At 45.4% G+C, this 17,604-nt stretch overlaps 1 protein-coding gene across 3 annotated transcripts in view; it reads right to left on the bottom strand.

Moving 5' to 3' along the window:
- The window catches only part of KIF18A (kinesin family member 18A), a 109,848-nt gene that overhangs the window by 34,419 nt on the left and 57,825 nt on the right, over nt 1-17,604 (bottom strand). For all 3 annotated transcript variants that reach the window (XM_006111516.4, XM_006111514.4, XM_006111515.4), the window contains exons 11-13: nt 11,872-12,036; nt 7,490-7,611; nt 3,662-3,900 (exon numbers count right to left, since the gene is read on the bottom strand). In XM_006111516.4, coding sequence (XP_006111578.1) covers nt 3,662-3,900; nt 7,490-7,611; nt 11,872-12,036 — 526 coding nt within the window. The remainder of the gene's footprint in view (nt 1-3,661; nt 3,901-7,489; nt 7,612-11,871; nt 12,037-17,604) is intronic.

Here is a 17,604-nt window from a genome sequence, read left to right on the forward strand (position 1 = left end):
ATGCATACAGTAGACCCTTGGGCCAGAGAGTAATGAGCACTTCTCTTAGGGAGCCCCGTCCCAGCCCCATGAGGGAGCAAAACTGTGGGCACTACACATTCCACTGGGTGGCAAACCGGTTCAGAAGGGGAAACCCCCACCTGTGGATAACTTGGAGGTCCACATCCCCTCTGAGAGACCACTCATGGCTGGAGAAGGAGCTGCTCAGCTGATCCGCCAGTGTTCTGGGACCCAGGAACAAGAGGCAACTGGGTGAATATCTGCCCCAATGCATAGCTCCCATAGCTGAAGAACTTCCTGACACAGGGGAGGAAAGCAGGCCCTGCCCTGCTTGTTGGTATAGGAGACCGCCAAATTACTGTCAGAAAGAATGAGGACTGCTTTGCCCCTGAGCAGAGGGAGAAAGGCCACACTGGTGAGGTGAACTGCCCGCAGCTCCGACATTGATATGCAGGGAGAGGTCATCCCTTGACCACATAGGTTAGGTCTGCAAATCTCCGAGGTGAGCCCCCCAACAGATGTCAGGCATGCCTGTCACTGACTGGAGGGTTGGTAGAGGTCTGGAGAACAGGACTCAAGCGCAAACCACCTTCTCCTAGGTTCACCAGTCCTGAGAGCACAGGACATTGGGTGGAACTGTCACCACTCTGTACCAAGAGTGCAGGGATGGGTTAGGAGCGTGCATAAGCAACATCTTTAATGGACACATGTGAAGCCTGGCAAGTTGAATGATGTAGGTGCAAGAGGCCATCAGCCCCAGGAGACACATGCCCTGCACAGTTGATTTGATTGCCAGGAAACAGGATCTGAGAAGGGAGGCTGTGGCTGACACCAAATCCAGGTGGGCACCCACAAACTCTATAACCTGGGTGGGGACCAGGGTCAATTTGGCTATACTCAGGAGCAGCCCCAGCTCCCGAAAAAGGTCCTGCACTAGAGTGATGTGGATCAGCAGCTGATCCAAAGAAGAGCCTTGGAGAAGCCTGTCGTCCGGGTAGGGGAACACCTGGACACCCCACTTTCTCAGAGCAGTGGTCACAACGGCCATGCACTTCACAAACACTTGAGCGGCCGTAGAAAGGCCAGAAGGGAGAGCCACAATCTGATGATAGTCCTGAACCACCGTAAAGTGGAGGAACTGTCTATGGTGCAGTGCAATAGAAATATGGATGTAGGCAGCTTTTAGATCGAAGGCAGTGTACCAGTCTCGGGACTTAGGGAGGGGATGATAGACGCCAGAATCACTATCTTGAATTTGGCTTTGGTGACGAAGGCATTGAGTTCTGAGATCCAGGATAGGCCGAACCCTCTTTTGGCCTTGAGAACCAGGAAGTACCAGGAGTAGAAACCCCTGCCCAGGAACCCTGGGGAACCTCTTTGACTGCCCCTAGGGTTAAGAGCTTCTGGACCTCCTCCTAGAGGAGATGCTCATGAGGAGGCTCCACTATCTCTCCAGTGCCAGTGGTGCCGGGGGAGTTGGGTGGGGGGTTTGTACCTCTGGAGGTCTGCACACTGACTCCAGTGACATGGGGAACCGTGCGTCATGCCCTGGCCTCTCTCTGATGCACCTCTGGGTTCTTCAAGATCCTCTCCTCTCAGATGCCAGAGAAGAGCGAACCAAAGGACCAAATGGTACCTGGTGACAAAGGGACAAATGGCTGGTTTTCCATGAACAAAGGTCCCATCGGTGCTGGAGTGGAGGCACCAGAATGGTATGAATGTCCTGCACAGCCTGGAAAGCCTTCAGTGTGGTGGGAAGATGAACCTCCAGCACCAAGGAAAGTGACCAAGTGACCAGGTAGGAGGGCTCAGTGCTGTCTGGGCCTTTTCCTGCCTGTCGGCCGACTGGTCCCCCCCATGTCTATGCGGGGACTTCTCTGCCCAGCATTCTAGCTTTCTTCACTGAGGCCGTAGGTGGCAAATGGTGCCAAACCATTGATGACGGTGGTGCACTACGCACCAGTGTTGAGTTCAACCTTTGGTCTTGTGGAGCAAGTGCAGACTCCATTAGAAGTGCCTGGAGTCAAATGCTGCTTTCTTTAATGTTTCTGGGATGGAAGGACCTGCAAATTCTACACTTGTTCAAGATACGTCCTTTCCCCACGCAGCGAAGGCAGTCAGCATGTGGGTTGCTGACTAGCATAGGTCTGTGATGGGTAGTGTAGGCAATGAAGCCAGGAGAGCAGGACATTCCCCATTCCCCAGGCAAGGTCTCTGGGAGAATCAAGAGTTGAACTCTATTGACAAGTACTTAAGCTAATGACAGAACTATTTACAAACAACAGGATCAGGGAATTGCTAGCTACAGCTAAGGCTGAAGCATGATGTTCCAAGTAGTGTGACTGGTGGTAAAAGGAACTGAGGAGAGATGGGTTGGGGAGTGTCCTACATAGCATGACATGTGCACACTTCAGTCCCTACAGATACTGATTAGGAAAATTTTCTGGCACCGTCCATGTAGCAGGCACATACACTTATGTTAAGTGGACATGAGCAAGCACTCGAAGAAGAAATATAAGCAAAAGTAATACCACCACTATCACCACCACCACAACCACCACCCTACGTGAACCGCCAAAAAATGGCTGAAGTTCCAACAACATTAGCAATACCCACAAAATGTCTGATTCATGTTAACCAATAGCCAGAGTAAGAGCATTTGTTAAATTAACTTAACATTCCATTCTAGGCTTACCAAAATGCTCAAACTTATTGATAACTGATTAACATTTTGATAGGACACCTCAGAATGCAGTGTAGATTAATGTGATTAAATGTCCATAATTGCAGTGTAAAGAAATTGAGCAAATTTTCAGCCCCAAACCACATAAAGCCATGAACCCTCTGATTATTGGAATTGGTCGGAATTAAATGTAAAGGGGGAAAAAAACTAAGCTTTTGCTTAAAAAAGGGGAGATTTTTAGTTCTTTTCCTTGCATAAGTAGCTCTGAAATGTAAACCAAGCTTGAAAGGAACTAGGGATGTAAAATCCCGATTCATCAGTTAATCGGTTAAACATTAGGTCAACCTAACATTTAACTTGTTAACTGACTAAGTGGGCTCCTGGCCCTGGGGCTGTTGCTGCCACTGGCAGCAGGAGGTTCCCAGCCCTGGTGCTGCCGTCACTGGTAGCAGGCTCTCAGCCCTGGATTGCCACCACCGGCAGGCTCCTGGTCCCGCCATCCCATGGGGCTGCTCTGAGACACCAGTTAACCAGTACCCGGTAAGCATCACCTAGTAAGGGTGATGCTTACCAGGTAACCGGTTGCCCAATCACAACCCTAAAAGGAACAAGCATGTAAGCTCAGATGCTATGGTAGGAGGTTATGCCTGCATTTTTTGTGGTGAACTAAGTTTCCTAAATTGCCATCTATCCCAAAAAAGTCACATTAACTACCCAAACTTTTGGTGCACAACGATGGTCAGGAATCAGCTACTTCTCTGGATACAGAGAAAATGTATATGCAGGAAAGAATTTCCCCTGGTCTCAGAATGATACAAGATGGGTTGTTATGTTTAAGCACTAGGTTTCAGTTTTTGCCTAGATGTAAGTAGATCAAATACAAATATAAGTGATCTATCCCAATCATTCATGAGCAAGATTTAAAATTTTGGAGCAAGATTTAAAATTATGTTTATTAGAAATGAATTATATACTTACGGCAAGGAGTATTTGGATGGCTTGCAAGTTGTGGAAAAGCCAGGATAACAGACATCTCTGGCTGATCATTTTGTTTTGGTTCCTCTTCAACAGATTGGTCAGCCCAAACTACCATTTTTGGTCTCTGAATTAGCTGTTCAATCTCCTTGTAATTAGCCTCTATAATACCATTTGCCATCCCGGCTTCTTTCAAGGTGAAATACTGTTTTCTTAGAACTGGAAGCAAAGTATTTAGTACTCTACAAACAAACAAAGAAAATCCAAGATAAATGTCTTGATAAACTTAACAGTAACAAGTCACCGGGACCGGCATTCACCCAAGAGTTCTGAAAGAACTCAAATGTGAAATTGCAGAACTATTAACTATGGTTTGTAACCTATCCTTTAAATCGGCTTCTGTACCCAATGACTGGAAGATAGCTAATGTAATGCCAATATTTAAAAAGGGTTCTAGAGGCGATCCTGGCAATTACAGACCGGTAAGTCTAACGTCAGTACTGGGCAAATTAGTTGAAACAACAGTAAAGAATAGCAAAAGTCAACATGGTTTCTGTAAAGGGAAATCATGTCTTACTAATCTATTAGATTTCTTTGAAGGGGTCAAAAAACATGTGGACAAGGGGGATCCAGTAGAGATCGTGTACTTAGATTTCCAGAAAGCCTTTGACAAGGTCCCTCATTAAAGGCTCTTACGTAACTTAAGTTGTCATGGGATAAGAGGGAAGATCCTTTCATGGACTGAGAACTGATTAAGAGATAGGACACAAAGGGTAGGAATAAATGGTAAAAGTTCAGAATGGAGAGGGGTGACTAGTGGTGTTCCCCAAGGGTCAGTCCTAGGACCAGTCCTATTCAACATATTCATAAATGATCTGGAGAAAGGGGTAAACAGTGAGATGGCAAAGTTTGCAGATGATACTAAACTGCTCAAGGTAGTTAAAGACCAAAGCAGACTGTGAAGAACTTCAAAAAGATCTCACCAAACTAAGTGACTGGGAAACAAAATGGCAAATGAAATTTAATGTGAATAAATGTAAAGTAATGCACATTGGAAAAAATAACCCCAACTATACATATAATATGATGGGAGCTAATTTAGCTACAAATAATCAGGAAAGAGATCTTGGAGTCATCATGGATAGTTCTCTGAAGACTTCCAGGCATTGTGCAGCGGAAGTCAAAAAGCAAACAGGATGTTAGGAATAATTAAAAAACGGATAGAAAATAAGGTGGAGAATATCTTATTGTCCTTATATAAATCCATGGTATGCCCACATCTCAAAAAACATCTACTGGCATTAGAAAAGGTTCAGAGAAGGGCAACTAAAATGATTAGGGGTTTGGAACAGGTCCCATATGAGGAAAGATGAAAGAGACTGGGACTTTTCAGCTTTGAAAAGAGGAGACTAAGGGGTGATAGGATAGAGGTCTATAAAATCATGAGTGGTGTGGAGAAAATGAATAAGAAAAGGTTATTTACTTGTTCCTATAATATAAGAACTAGGGGCCACCAAATGAAATTAACGGGCAGCAGGTTTAAAACAAAAAAAGGAAGTTCTTCTTCACACAGCGCATAGTCAATCTGTGGAACTCCTTGCCTGAGGAGGTTGTGAAGGCTAGGACTATAACAGGGTTTAAAAATTCATGGAGGTTAAGTCCATAAATGGCTATTAGCCAGTACGGGTAAGGAATGCTGTCCGTAGCCTCTGTCAAAGGATGGAGATGGATGACAGGAGAGAGATCGCTTGATCATTACCTGTTCTATTCACTCCCTCTGGGACACCTGGCATTGGCCACTGTTGGCAGACAGGGTACTGAGCTGGATGGACCTTTGGTCTGACTCAGTATGGTCGTTCTTATGTTTTGTCTTTAAATAAAAATGTTAGTCTAGTCAACAGTAATCTAGCTATGAACTACCACTGTTAGAACATATAAGCTACTGTTGGCAGAACCCCTCAAAGTTTTCGCCTACCTCTACAAATTGGGGTCCAAGTCATGTGCAGGTTTAAAATAGAGAGTGGGTGGGCAAGGTTCAATGTCCAGCAATATGTAGCAAATTAGACATGACCACATTGGTTCCTACTGGCTTAAAGTCTACAGTTGATTGAGCAGCATTAGTGTTTGATTGAATTTGAAAGAAGCATAATTAACTTGTGTCAAGTACTAAAGCCCCATACAGAACTTGGCTACTGATATAGCTCTGACATTTATTTTTCAATTATGTGTCTCTTCAGATAACCAACATAGAACTTTTTTTGATTCAATTATTTTCAATCATACATCACAGTGGTAGTGTTCACTTTTCATATAACATCTAAGACATGAACCAGACTTGCAGTCTAATGTTTTGCAGGTTTGCTTATTCAGCATGCATTTGCTGAAGTGGCAGTTTACATGGGTTAGCTGATTTTATCATCCAATACCTTGTAAGTGTAAGGGAATGCCAACATAACAAAACCTATATGCAAGCTAGCTTACATTATGAAGATAGCAAAATGTGGGCAGTATGAGCCCAGCACAAATCCTGGTTGCATACTCTACTTGATAACCTATCTCTACTGCTATTCTTACCTGGGATAGCTGAATTAACCCAGCTCAGGTAGGTTAACCATGTAACCAAGATTTTGCTATGCTGATGCACCTTAAGGCACAGGAATATTACAAGTTAATATAAATTTATAAACATTAATCTTACTGCTTGATATAGATATAGAAATTATATAAGCATCCTTTATCAAGTCTATGGGTACCACTGCAGTCTGCTCCTATGCTACACTGAACAGGGGGCAGAGTGGAACAAGGAACATCAGGTATAGAGCTAGGGATTCTCTAGAATGCATGTACTCAGTAGGGCAGTGATAAAGACTGTCTGAACTGTAAATGAATGTAACAACATAAAATGATGGCTGTACTGGGTCAGACCAAAAGTCCATCTAGCCCAGTCCCAGGTCTGACAATGGCCAATTCCAGGTGCTTCAGAAGGAATGCACAGAAGAGTCATCATAAAGTGATCCATTCCGTCACACTTTCCCGATTCTGACAAATACTGGCAGGGGACACCATTCCTGCCCATCTTGGCTAACAGACATGAATGGACCTTTGCATCAATGAATGAAAATATCTTGCGCTCACACCCCATCCCTTTGCTACTTGGAGGTAACTGTACCTTAATCTTGGTCTTAATATGTAATACTCTTTACTCAACTCCTGTTTTCTGTTGTCAATAAAAGCAAGCATACTACAACAGATGAAATTTGACAACAAAGAAAGGAAAAAAAATCTAACATCTCTGGAAATTCAATGGTAACAAAATAAAAAAAAAGCTATATTTTAAGCAATTCTCTTTTGGAAGTATACTAGTAATTTGGGCTGACAATTCAGTGGCAACCCAACCTTCAAACAGAAGTATCAACAATATTTAGTTCTTTAAAAGCTCTTTATGCTTGCAATACCAGAGAGATTTACAAATAAGAAAAATAGGTTGGATGCAATATGATCTTAGAAATTTGACCACTGCAGCTGAATATAAACTTAATTGTTTACAGGTCAGAATACCTGATTATTACCTTTTATTAAAGGAATACTGGAGGGAGGAGGGAATCTTCAATATTTTTGTTGAACATTACAAGAATGCTATGCTAAGGATATTCTCCATTATACAGTAATATATTTTGTGTTACAGAATTTACAACAGTTTAGAAAAAAAGTCTGGAAAATTATGAAGCCATTTCCCCCTGAAACTCACTGAAATCTATAAATGTATTATATATGTTTACAAGGTTGGAGAGGAACACACATGTCAAGCATGATATACACACACAGACTTACTTTTCTGTTTGCTTATGTTGCTGCTCTTGAAGTGATACTAGTGACATCATATGCTCAATCTGCATTTTCAGATCCTTGGCTTCGAGCTTTAAATGGCAGCAGTGAAGATCTTTACGGAGCATCTTGAGAAATTAGTTACATAAGATATTACTTCAAAGTCACTACAATACATACAAATTCAGTCTAAAAAGAATTTTAAGAGATTAGCATGCAATGCCTTGAAAAATAGTTTTGCAATTTATCTGTAACAGTTTCTCTTCAAGTGCTACATGAAACCACTCTGAGAATCCTGCTAACTGGACACTCCGGTGTGTTTATTTACCGGCTCCGTAGCCATGTGGCTCCCATTAACTCCAGTTCACCGTTTGCAGCCAAGAGAAAATGCGGGAAGCGGCGTGGGCTGGGCTGCTGCTTCCCGTGACTCCCCTTGGCTGCAAACGGAGAACCAGAGACAGTAAATAAACACACCAGAGTGGCTAGTTAGCTGGTTTCTCCGAGTGGTTTTGCAGATTTCTTTCAGAAACACTGAACTATAACTATGCCAATACTAACCTTTAACTTAATACATCTTACAGTAGAAGTAAAACTGAATTCATGTTATTATTTCACTGCTATGTCTAACAGAGGTCCATTCACAAACAGATTTGCGTGCTGCACATAGTTAAGACTACAGATATGCACAATAACACTTACCTTCTCCATATCAAATTATTCTACATTTTTTTTTTATTCATTGAATTTAAGGACCACTAGGTCATCTATTCTGAACATTTTGTATATGACAGGTCACTTACCACTACCCAGCATGTGTGAAAGAAAATTATGAAAATTATACCAAAATATTACAGTTCACAGGGGATTAAACTAGAGCTGTCAAGCGATTAAAAAAAATTAATGGCAATTAATCGCATGCGCTACCTCCTTGAAACACTGCAGCAGCGTTTCAAAGGGGCAGTGCAGTGGAAGCCCAGGATCAGCTGGAGTCTTCAGCTGACCCCAAGGCTCAGTGCAGCTGCCCCCTGGAAAGGCTGCCATGGCGCTTCCAAGGGGCAGTGCTGCACAGAGCCTGCGGTCAGGTGGGGACTCCAGCTGATCCCAGGCTCCTAATGCACAGTATTAACGCCTGAGATTAACACGTTAGAAAAATTAACATGTTAATCCCGCGCTAGATTAAACTATTGTGTATCAAATGCCTGAGACCCTTGCAATAGCAAGGAATACATATGTACTCATTCATTAGCCAGTTCATTTATTAACAGAATCCTCCCAAGAAGAAGATAAAAATGGCAAATTGTTATGATCTTTTCATAAGCCAAACATATATTTCAGAGGTTGGTAAACTTTGGTTTCTGGCTCATCAGCGTAGGCTGCTGACGCACTGGGATGTTTTTGTACTTGGAGCTAGGGACGTAATGGGCAACCGGTTAACCAGTTAAGCATCATCCTTACTGTGGCAGATGGGAAGGGGGAGAGGAGGAGAAGCTGGGTTGTAATGGGCTCCTACCCAGCTCCATTTAATATTTTACAGATCGACCAATTAAATGGGATTTTACATCCATACTTGGAGTGTCCTCTGGCATAGAGCTCTTGAGTTCCCAGTGGCTTCAGTTCACTGTTCCCGGCTAATGGGAGCTGTAGGAAGCAGTGTGGGCTGAGGAATGTGTTGGCTGCCACTTCTTGCTACTCCAGTTGGGAACAGCAGCCACTGGGAGCTGAGGGGTGTCATCAGGCACCCTTGACTGACGACACTCCCTCAACTTACTACAAGGGGCTCCATGTGCTGACCTAGGTGCACCCTGAGACTGGTGGTATGCTCGGGGGGTCCAGAAGGGCCACTGAGCTGGTGGTGGCAATGCTGTTGCCACTGTGCTGGTGGGTGCCTTGTACTGCATCAAGACCAGTTGCACTAGATCTGGACGGTACCACGTCCGATTCAGATTCTGACTGAAGATCACGGCGGTGCCGATGATATACGTGCCAGGGTCGGTGCTGGGAGTTGGGACCCTATCTGGAACCTTGAACAGTGCCAAGAGGGCCTGGAAAGGGAGCAGCGTCTTGGGCTTCTGGACCACGACCTCAACCTGGAGGCCAATATCTGTGCCAAGTTTCAATCCCTCAGTGCCGGCCTATTGCTCAGTGATGAGCTCTCTTTCTGTGCTGGTGGTGGAGGGCATTGTGTCAGTGATGGCAGACCCTCCAAGGAGGAAGATGTGTCCCGGTACCAATCCGTGGATTGCGGTTGACGGAGCATTTACAGCTTTCCCCTGGAGTGGTGCAGTCTTGGCGGTTTATCGAACGCCCTGGAGGCCTTGGCCTCTAAGATTTCTATCAGATCTATGGCTGCTTCAAAGGTGTCTGGCATCAAAGGGGAGTTCAAGACCTGCACCGGGCTCATATCTCTTGGTGGATGGTCACATGCCGGATTCAAGGGCACCAGTCTCGGGACCAGAGTTGACAGAACATCCTGGACCTCCTGTGCTGGTCCTGTTTTTGTTGGGGCCTATGAGAGGATCTACCCCAGTTCTCTCTCCTGCCCCGCGGTGCAGGTGAGGTAGATCCAGGTCTTGGCACTCTGGTCTTCGGTGCCAGGGAATTCTGGCACCAGGAGTTCTTTGCCGTACTTGGCTTCTGTGCTGCGTCTCTTACCGAGAATGGGGCTCTCTGCACCAAGCTGGCTCCCGGGGCCAATTTCTCGGCCTGAGGGGTTTTAGCTCTGCTTCCATCAGGAGCTGTTGGAGCCTGTGCTCTCTGTCCTTTCTAGTGAGGCGCTTAAAGCTTCGACAGATCTTGCACTTTTCGGGTGCACTGTTCTTCACCCAGGCGGTGAAAGCACACACCGTGCAGGTTGCTGTTGGGCATATGGTGCTTGTAAGCTGTGCGTGCTTTAAGCCTAGGGAAGTAGGCATACCCCAGTATCCCAAGGGACTGAGATTTTTGGGCACTTTCCCACTGTCTCTATTTGCTTGAAGTTCTTGATCATAGAGAAAAAAATAAGGCGAAGACGAAAAAAAAAAAAAAAAAAAAAAAAAGCAGCTATCACTAGGAACTAGGCACTTGCTAAGGAAGAGCTAGCTACAGTTCCAGTGTCGCCACAGATGGTCAGAAGGAACGGACGGAGGGTAGGGTCAGCAATGGTATATATGCGCTGATAGAGTAACGCTTCTCTGGGGGTCTCCACAACCGACCCTAAGGAAGCTGCTAGGGGAAAAGTTTCTGATGTTTGTGCATGTGGCATGTGCACACATGAATTGGAATCACTAGAAGAAGAACTGCTGTATTTTTTGTAAAAGGGAGACTATACCGGATGACCCTGCTCTCAGAGCTGAAAGGTCTCCCCCCGCAAATAACAAATTAAATAAATACAGGAAAGAATCTATAACAGGGGTGGGCAATAATTTTTGCTCGGGGGGAGGGGGCCATTCCAAGATTTTGGAAAGTGGTAAAGGGCCTCATTCTTCCAGAATATTAATGGAGGTGCTTGATCTGGGATGGAGGCTGGGTGCAGAGGGGAGTTTGGGGTAAGGGACTGGGGTGCAGGAGTGAATATGTGGTCTGGGAGGGAGTTTGGATGAAGAAGACGGTTGTGACTTAGAGCAGGAGACGGGTGCAGGGTCTGGGAGAGTGTATGAGTTCAGTTTGGCTTATGTGGGATACAGGGACAGGAGTTGGGAAAGCAGAGGCCTGGGGGGGGGGGGGGGGGGGAGAGGCTGGGGTGCCAGAGGCAGGCACTGGCTAGGGGACTTACCTGTGTGACTCCCAGGCAGCACCCTAGCACATTTCTCAAGCAGGCTCCCTGCCTGCTCCACCCCCACACAGGATGGCTAGCTCAGTGGTTTGAGTATTGGCCTGCTAAACCCAGGGTTGTGAGCTCAATCCTTGAGGAGGTCATTTAGAAATCCGGGACAAAAATCTGGCAGGGATGGTACTTGGTCCTGCTGTGAAGGCAGGGGACTGGACTCGATGACCTTTCAAGGTCTCTTCCAGTTCTAGGAGATACTTTATTTATATAAGTGCACTGGTGAATAAGAGCCTGAGGGGAGACGGGTAGTGATGCTTTGCGCACTTCCTGTTCTTCAAACTGGCAGTTTCCATTGGCCAGAAGTTGGCCAATGGAATTGTGCTAGGTGTAGGAGCAGAGTGTGAAGCACTATCACTTCCCTCGGCTCACATCTGAGCAAAAGACATGGCTGTGGCAGCCGCTTTTCTTAGCAGTGTTGTGGGAGAGGGGACACAGGGCAAGCAGGGAGTCTGCATCCATGGGCCAGATCTGGTGGCTTGGTGGGCTGGACCCAGCCTGTGAAGGGTATTTTGCCCAGGCCCATATTATAAGCATGTTTGACTAGAATATCTGAACTCTGCCTTTGAAAGAGAAGCCCTTTTACCTGTGGAATATGGCCATCATGACCCAAGAGGCGCATTTCATTTTCCACACGATGCAGCCAGCTCGTATTCTCCTCAAAGCGTTTCATCTCATCTTCTCTCTTCTTCTGTACATGCAAACGACGAGTTTCAAGCATTGCGAGTCTATGATCCCGTTTACAAGTGGCCTGAAATAACAGCATATTCAATAATTTAATGGGAAACTACCATATAATATTCACTGAATTCTGTTATGAAAGACACTTTGCAGGCTTCTGTAATTGGGTAGATGTAGTCAAAACAATTTACATAGTTTTTGATCTATGTAATATTTGTAAAGGAGAACACTCTTCCTAAGTATACTACTCAAATCTATTTGTAGCTCTTTTCCCTCTAAAGACTTTTCAGTGGGACTTTTGAGACTAAAGTAAACTGTTAAACATGGCTAGAAAAATTGCACAGGTAGCGCTGTCTAGTTACTAGTTAACGAAGAATGGAAAAAAAGAGCCAAGAATTTGTGCGCTCTTACCCTTGCTCCCTATTTGACAGCATAATTACATTTAGAACTTGTCTTCACTACAGGCTAAATTGGCGCTGCAATTGATGCAACCGCGTCAATTTAGCGGGTATGGTGAAGATGTAATAAGTCTATGAGAGAGCGCTCTCCTGTCAACTTCAGTACTCTGTCTGCCTGAAAGGTGGATGCTAAGTTGCTGGGAGAGCGTCTGCCACTGACATGGCGTTATGTAGACATCACTGCAAGTTGATCTAAGCTCCGTCAACTTAAAATTACATAACTTAACTAGTGTAACTTAGACTTACCTTGTCAGTATAACTAAGGCCTTAGATACATAAGAAAAAAAACGAAGGACAAAACCAATAAAGTTTCAACTCCAATTTCCTCAAATGCCATCCCTAATGTAAAGGTGGTGGAGGGAAGAGATTGAGAGAAAAAACTATATAGGGTGGAAAACAAGGGGACTGAAAACAAGGGTAAAAGAGATGGAGGTGTACCCTCTTGCCACCTCTTCCTATATTTAAGTCTCTTGTGGTCTGAGCCCAGGGAAAGTATGTTGGACAAGGGACACAGACCAGCATGGTGGTTAAGGCTTACCAGAGAGGAGCTAGTATGTAGATGGATGCAACAAGTGGCTTAGACCAAGCCATTCTAAGCTCTGGAAGCTTATATTGCTGACGTGTCCTCTGAGACTAGAGGAAACACATATAAGCGTGGAAGTCAATGGAAAGGTTTTTCAGGGTGGTTAGAGGAAATTCAACATGGAAATATGCAAAGTTTTCCACTTAGGAAGGCACAATGAGTTGCATAAATACAAAATGGGGAAATGATTGCTTAGGAAGATGTACTGCAGAAAAGGACTAGGGGGAGAGGTGTCTAATAGAAGATCACAAGCTGAACGTGAGTAAAAAGTGTAACATCAAACATCATTCTGGGATGTAGAAGTTGGAGATCCCTGGTCCAGCACCCTCGAGACCTGACAGGTCCTGGACAAAGGAGTTTGCCAGACCAGGAGAGATCCAGGCTCTCTCAAGGGCCTTGGCCACCAGGCCAGCTCCCCTTCTGGCCACCAACTTCACTCTCAGCTTCCTGCGGCGCCAGTCAGGCTATGCTTCTGACCCCAGGGCAGCCAGGCTGAATAGCTAAACTGCACTTCTGGCTTCCAGCAGCTTTTGGGATGGCCAAGCTAAATTGCGTGGCTGTGCTCCTGACCCCCAGCGGCTGCCGAGCTGGCCAGGGTCTGCTTCACTAGCAGCCCCCAGTGGCTGTCAGCTGGGCTCCACTGCCAAACCCTGGGGCTGCCAAACTCCCAGCTGACTGCCGCTGAGGCTCTCTGGTCCAGCAGCATCCGTGGTCCAGAATTACAAGTAGTAATTCTTCTGTTCCACTCTACCCCGGTAAGATCTCAGCTGGATTATTGAGTCAAAAAAACCCACACATTTTAAGAAGGATGTGGACAAACTGGAGAAGGATCAGAAGAGAGCAACAAAAATGATTAAAGGTCTAGAAAGCATGATCTATAACGGAAGACTGAGAGAATTCGGTTTGTTTAGTCTGGAGAAGAGAAGACTCAGGGGATATAACAGATTTCAGGTACATAATAGGTTGTTACAAAGAGGAAAAAAAAGCTGTTTTCCTTAGCTTTTGAGGATAGGACAAGCAGCAATGGGCTTAAATTTCAGCAAGAGAGGTTTAGATACTGCACTTTCACAGCAACTGGATACAACCATCAAGAGAAAACAAAATACATAAATGTAAACAGTTCTTTAAGAAAAGTGACCTTTTAGACACTCGCCTGTCATCCCAAAATCTATTTTGCAAGAAGAAAACAGAAGTAGTTACATAACTAGATTAGAAACAAGAATACAATTTGTTCCAACCAAATTAAAAGCGACATTCAATTTCAAGATTAGAGTGGCCACGCGGGTTGATTCGGCCTGTGGACACCCTGCCACTCCCTGGCTCCCAGGCCAATCAGGGCCTGGGATGGGGGAGTTCACAAAGTCTCCTCCCCTGCCAGAGGCGTGCTGTGCTTAGAGTCAACCGCTTGGGCTGACTAAGCTCCGTACGTCCATTGCTGGACAGGGGCAGGGAGGAGTGTACAAAGTCTCCTCCTGCCCTGCAAGGAGCACGTGCTGGTGGTTGATCAAGCGCAGTGCCCCCTTGCAGGGCAGGGGCAGAGAGTGAGAGACTTCCCATGCTCCCCTGCCCTCAGGCCCTGATTGATTTGGGGCAGAGGAGAGCACACAAAAGTCTCCTCCCACCCCCAGAGGCATGGGTGCCTAGAGGGAACTGACAGCTGTTCAGAGCACTGGCAGTTCCCTCTGAGGGGTGGGGTGGGGCCGGGCGGGGGGAAAGGGGCAAAACACTTGATGCGCTCCCCCCACCCCCAGGCCAGTCAGGGTTTGTGGGTGGGAAAGCATGGAAGTGTCCTGGCCCTACCACTTCCGGGGCAGCCTGGGACCACTTCAAAAATTTCTACAATTATTGCCCACACCTGCTCTTGAGTCTACCAAGATCAATATCATAAACTGAACTGTAATCATAAAGCTACATTTAAGAGCACAAGTATTAAATTTCTAAGCAGATCTCACAACTAAGGATGTTAGATATCTGGTAACTGAATAGTCATGTAAGCACATGAAATCTTTGCAGTTACATGACTATTCCATAGTCCCTGGGGTGGGGCTGGCAGCCTTACTACTGGGGGAGCCAGCCCGCGAGGGGAGCCAATTAAAAAACCAACTCCCTGCACAAACTCCCTGCCTGCTACCATGCATTGCTGCTTTTGATACACAGGCAGCAGTGCAGGGTGGCAGCAGCCTCTGTCTGTAGGAGGTCTGAGCTCCCCATAAACAGAGGCTGCTCCGTGGGGAGCTTGAACCCCTCACTGACAGAAGCTGCTTTGTGGCAGCTTACCCTGTCCCACCCCTCCACTGACTGATAAAGGCAGCAGTGCACGTGGAGAGGGAGGGGGCCGCTGGCAGCTCCGCAGAGCCAGTGTTGGCGGGAGTGGAAACAGTTTTAAGTTGGGTCACCCCAGCACTAGCTCCTGTTCCCCCCCCCCCCCAAAAAACTACCTCTGATACAGACGTAGCAAGGAGGTGAGGAAATGTGTGTAGTCAAGAAGATTAACCAGTAAGCCTAGGCTTGTTGTGTATAGTTGAGTACATGCAGACATCCCTATTCACAATGGCTACGTCTACACTGGCATGATTTTCCAAAAATGCTTTTAACGGAAAACTTTTCCGTTAAAAGCATTTTCAGAAAAGCGCATCTAGATTGGCAGGATGCTTTTCTGCAAAAGCACTTTTTGCGGAAAAGTGTCTGTGGCCAATCTAGATGCGGTTTTCCGCAAAAAAGCCCTGATCGCCATTTTCGCGATCGGGGCTTTTTGGCGGAAAACAGTACTGTGCTGTCTACACTGGCCCTTTTGCACAAAAGTCTTTCGGAAAAAGACTTTTGCCCGAACGGGAGCAGCATAGTATTTCCGGAAAAGCACTGACGATCATACATGAGATTGTCAGTGTTTTTCCGGAAATTCAAGCGGCCAGTGTAGACAGCTGGCAAGTTTTTCCGGAAAAGCTGCTGATTTTCTGGAAAAACTTGCCAGTCTAGACACAGCCAATCAGTTTAAACAAAATGTTTGACTGAAATGACTGAAAAACAAAACACCTTGATTAAATCAGAGTTAAGGTTGTCTGGTGATATCTCATGGCCCTTGAGAACACAGAGTCTAGCAAACCTCAAATTTGTGAGCACCAGGAAATACAGAATTAAGGTAAGTGCCCACACTATTTTAACTCCGTACTCCTGAAGTTAGCAATAGGCTTTGGGAATTTATCTTTCAGAACTACATGTGCATTCATTATGTTAGGTGTAGTTGTTTTGAATAGTGAAGAAATAAACTGGGGTCGTGTGAATGAGCTGTGATGTTGATCTGAGCAGATCTGGGTCTGACAGCACCCTAGGTGTGTCATCAAAGGAAAAGGGTTCCAGTTTACATCTGGCCTGTGTTATACAAGAGTTCGGATTATATTATTATAATAGTCACTTCTGGCCATGGAAAATGCAGAAATGTATGACTGTCAGTAGCAGGGCACCGGGACCTTTTTGCTATTGGTATGGCCAGCAGTGATACCTTGTGTTCAAGTGTAAAAGGTTATAAGAGTATGAAACGGTTGTTAAATTTTTAACTTGACTTCATTATCCCCATTTTAGAGATGGGAAACAGACACAGAGAAGTGAAATGATTTCCCACACAGTCATCCAGGAAGTTTTAGTCTTTTCTTTTGAGCCACACACTAACTATATGTGATTCCTCAGTGCTCTTTACCCCTCCTGTGTATTTTGCTATTTCACAATGGCAATAATGGTCATCCTTTGAAATGTTTGCAGTGTGTAGCTGTTAATAGGTCTTGTATTCATTGTCTCTGTTCCAAAATATTTTCACTTTTTGGACATGATTGTTACAGTCATTTTGAGAGAGAAAGAGGGGACTGGTCTATCTATATGGTTCTTCACCCTATGCCTCACCATTCACTGCAATATGTAGCCCCTGCCACCAACATTTCCAGTTCTCTCTTCCCTTTCCATTCCATTAATGACTCCTGCATGCCAAGTAATGGCTTAACACTTAAAAAGTTGTTCCTTGCTGTCTCCTGCTTTATGCTACTGAATATCTATCTCTTATCTCTAATCTCTATCTCTAATCTCTATCTCACAGGTACTAGCTTACTGGCAGGCTCAATGTTGCCATGGGTATGTAGCCTGAGCTTCCCACCCAGTCCCTACACAGGAGTGATGTGTCCCGTAACTATTTCTTTTCTGGATTTCAGATATTTAAATTTGTGTTAGTCCACCTCCTGATACAAACTCACATGCAAAGCAGGAAGAAGGGCTCAGGTACCCACAAGAAGAGCAGATCCTAGGACACACATCAGGCAGGAGAGGGATTCAGACTCCTGAAAAGGGGTAGAACTCCCCCACATTCCCATGAAGAATTGAGAGAACCCTTCCTATCTAAGTGCTACATGGGAAGTGCTACAAAAACAGTTGAGAGAGCTGCTTCATTCACGTCAGTGGGTGTTTCCTGCTCCCTGTCCCTGCCTTCAAAATGTTTCTGGTGTATCGTGCCTACCCATTCTCAGCTCCTCACCTCAGTCTCAGCAGTGCACTCTCACAATTCTGAATTCCCTACCAGGACGACAGAAATTCCTTGTACTGGCTCGCAAAAGGA

The sequence above is a fragment of the Pelodiscus sinensis genome, chromosome 4 (genome assembly GCF_049634645.1).
Source record: "Pelodiscus sinensis isolate JC-2024 chromosome 4, ASM4963464v1, whole genome shotgun sequence".
Lineage (NCBI taxonomy): Eukaryota > Metazoa > Chordata > Testudines > Trionychidae > Pelodiscus > Pelodiscus sinensis.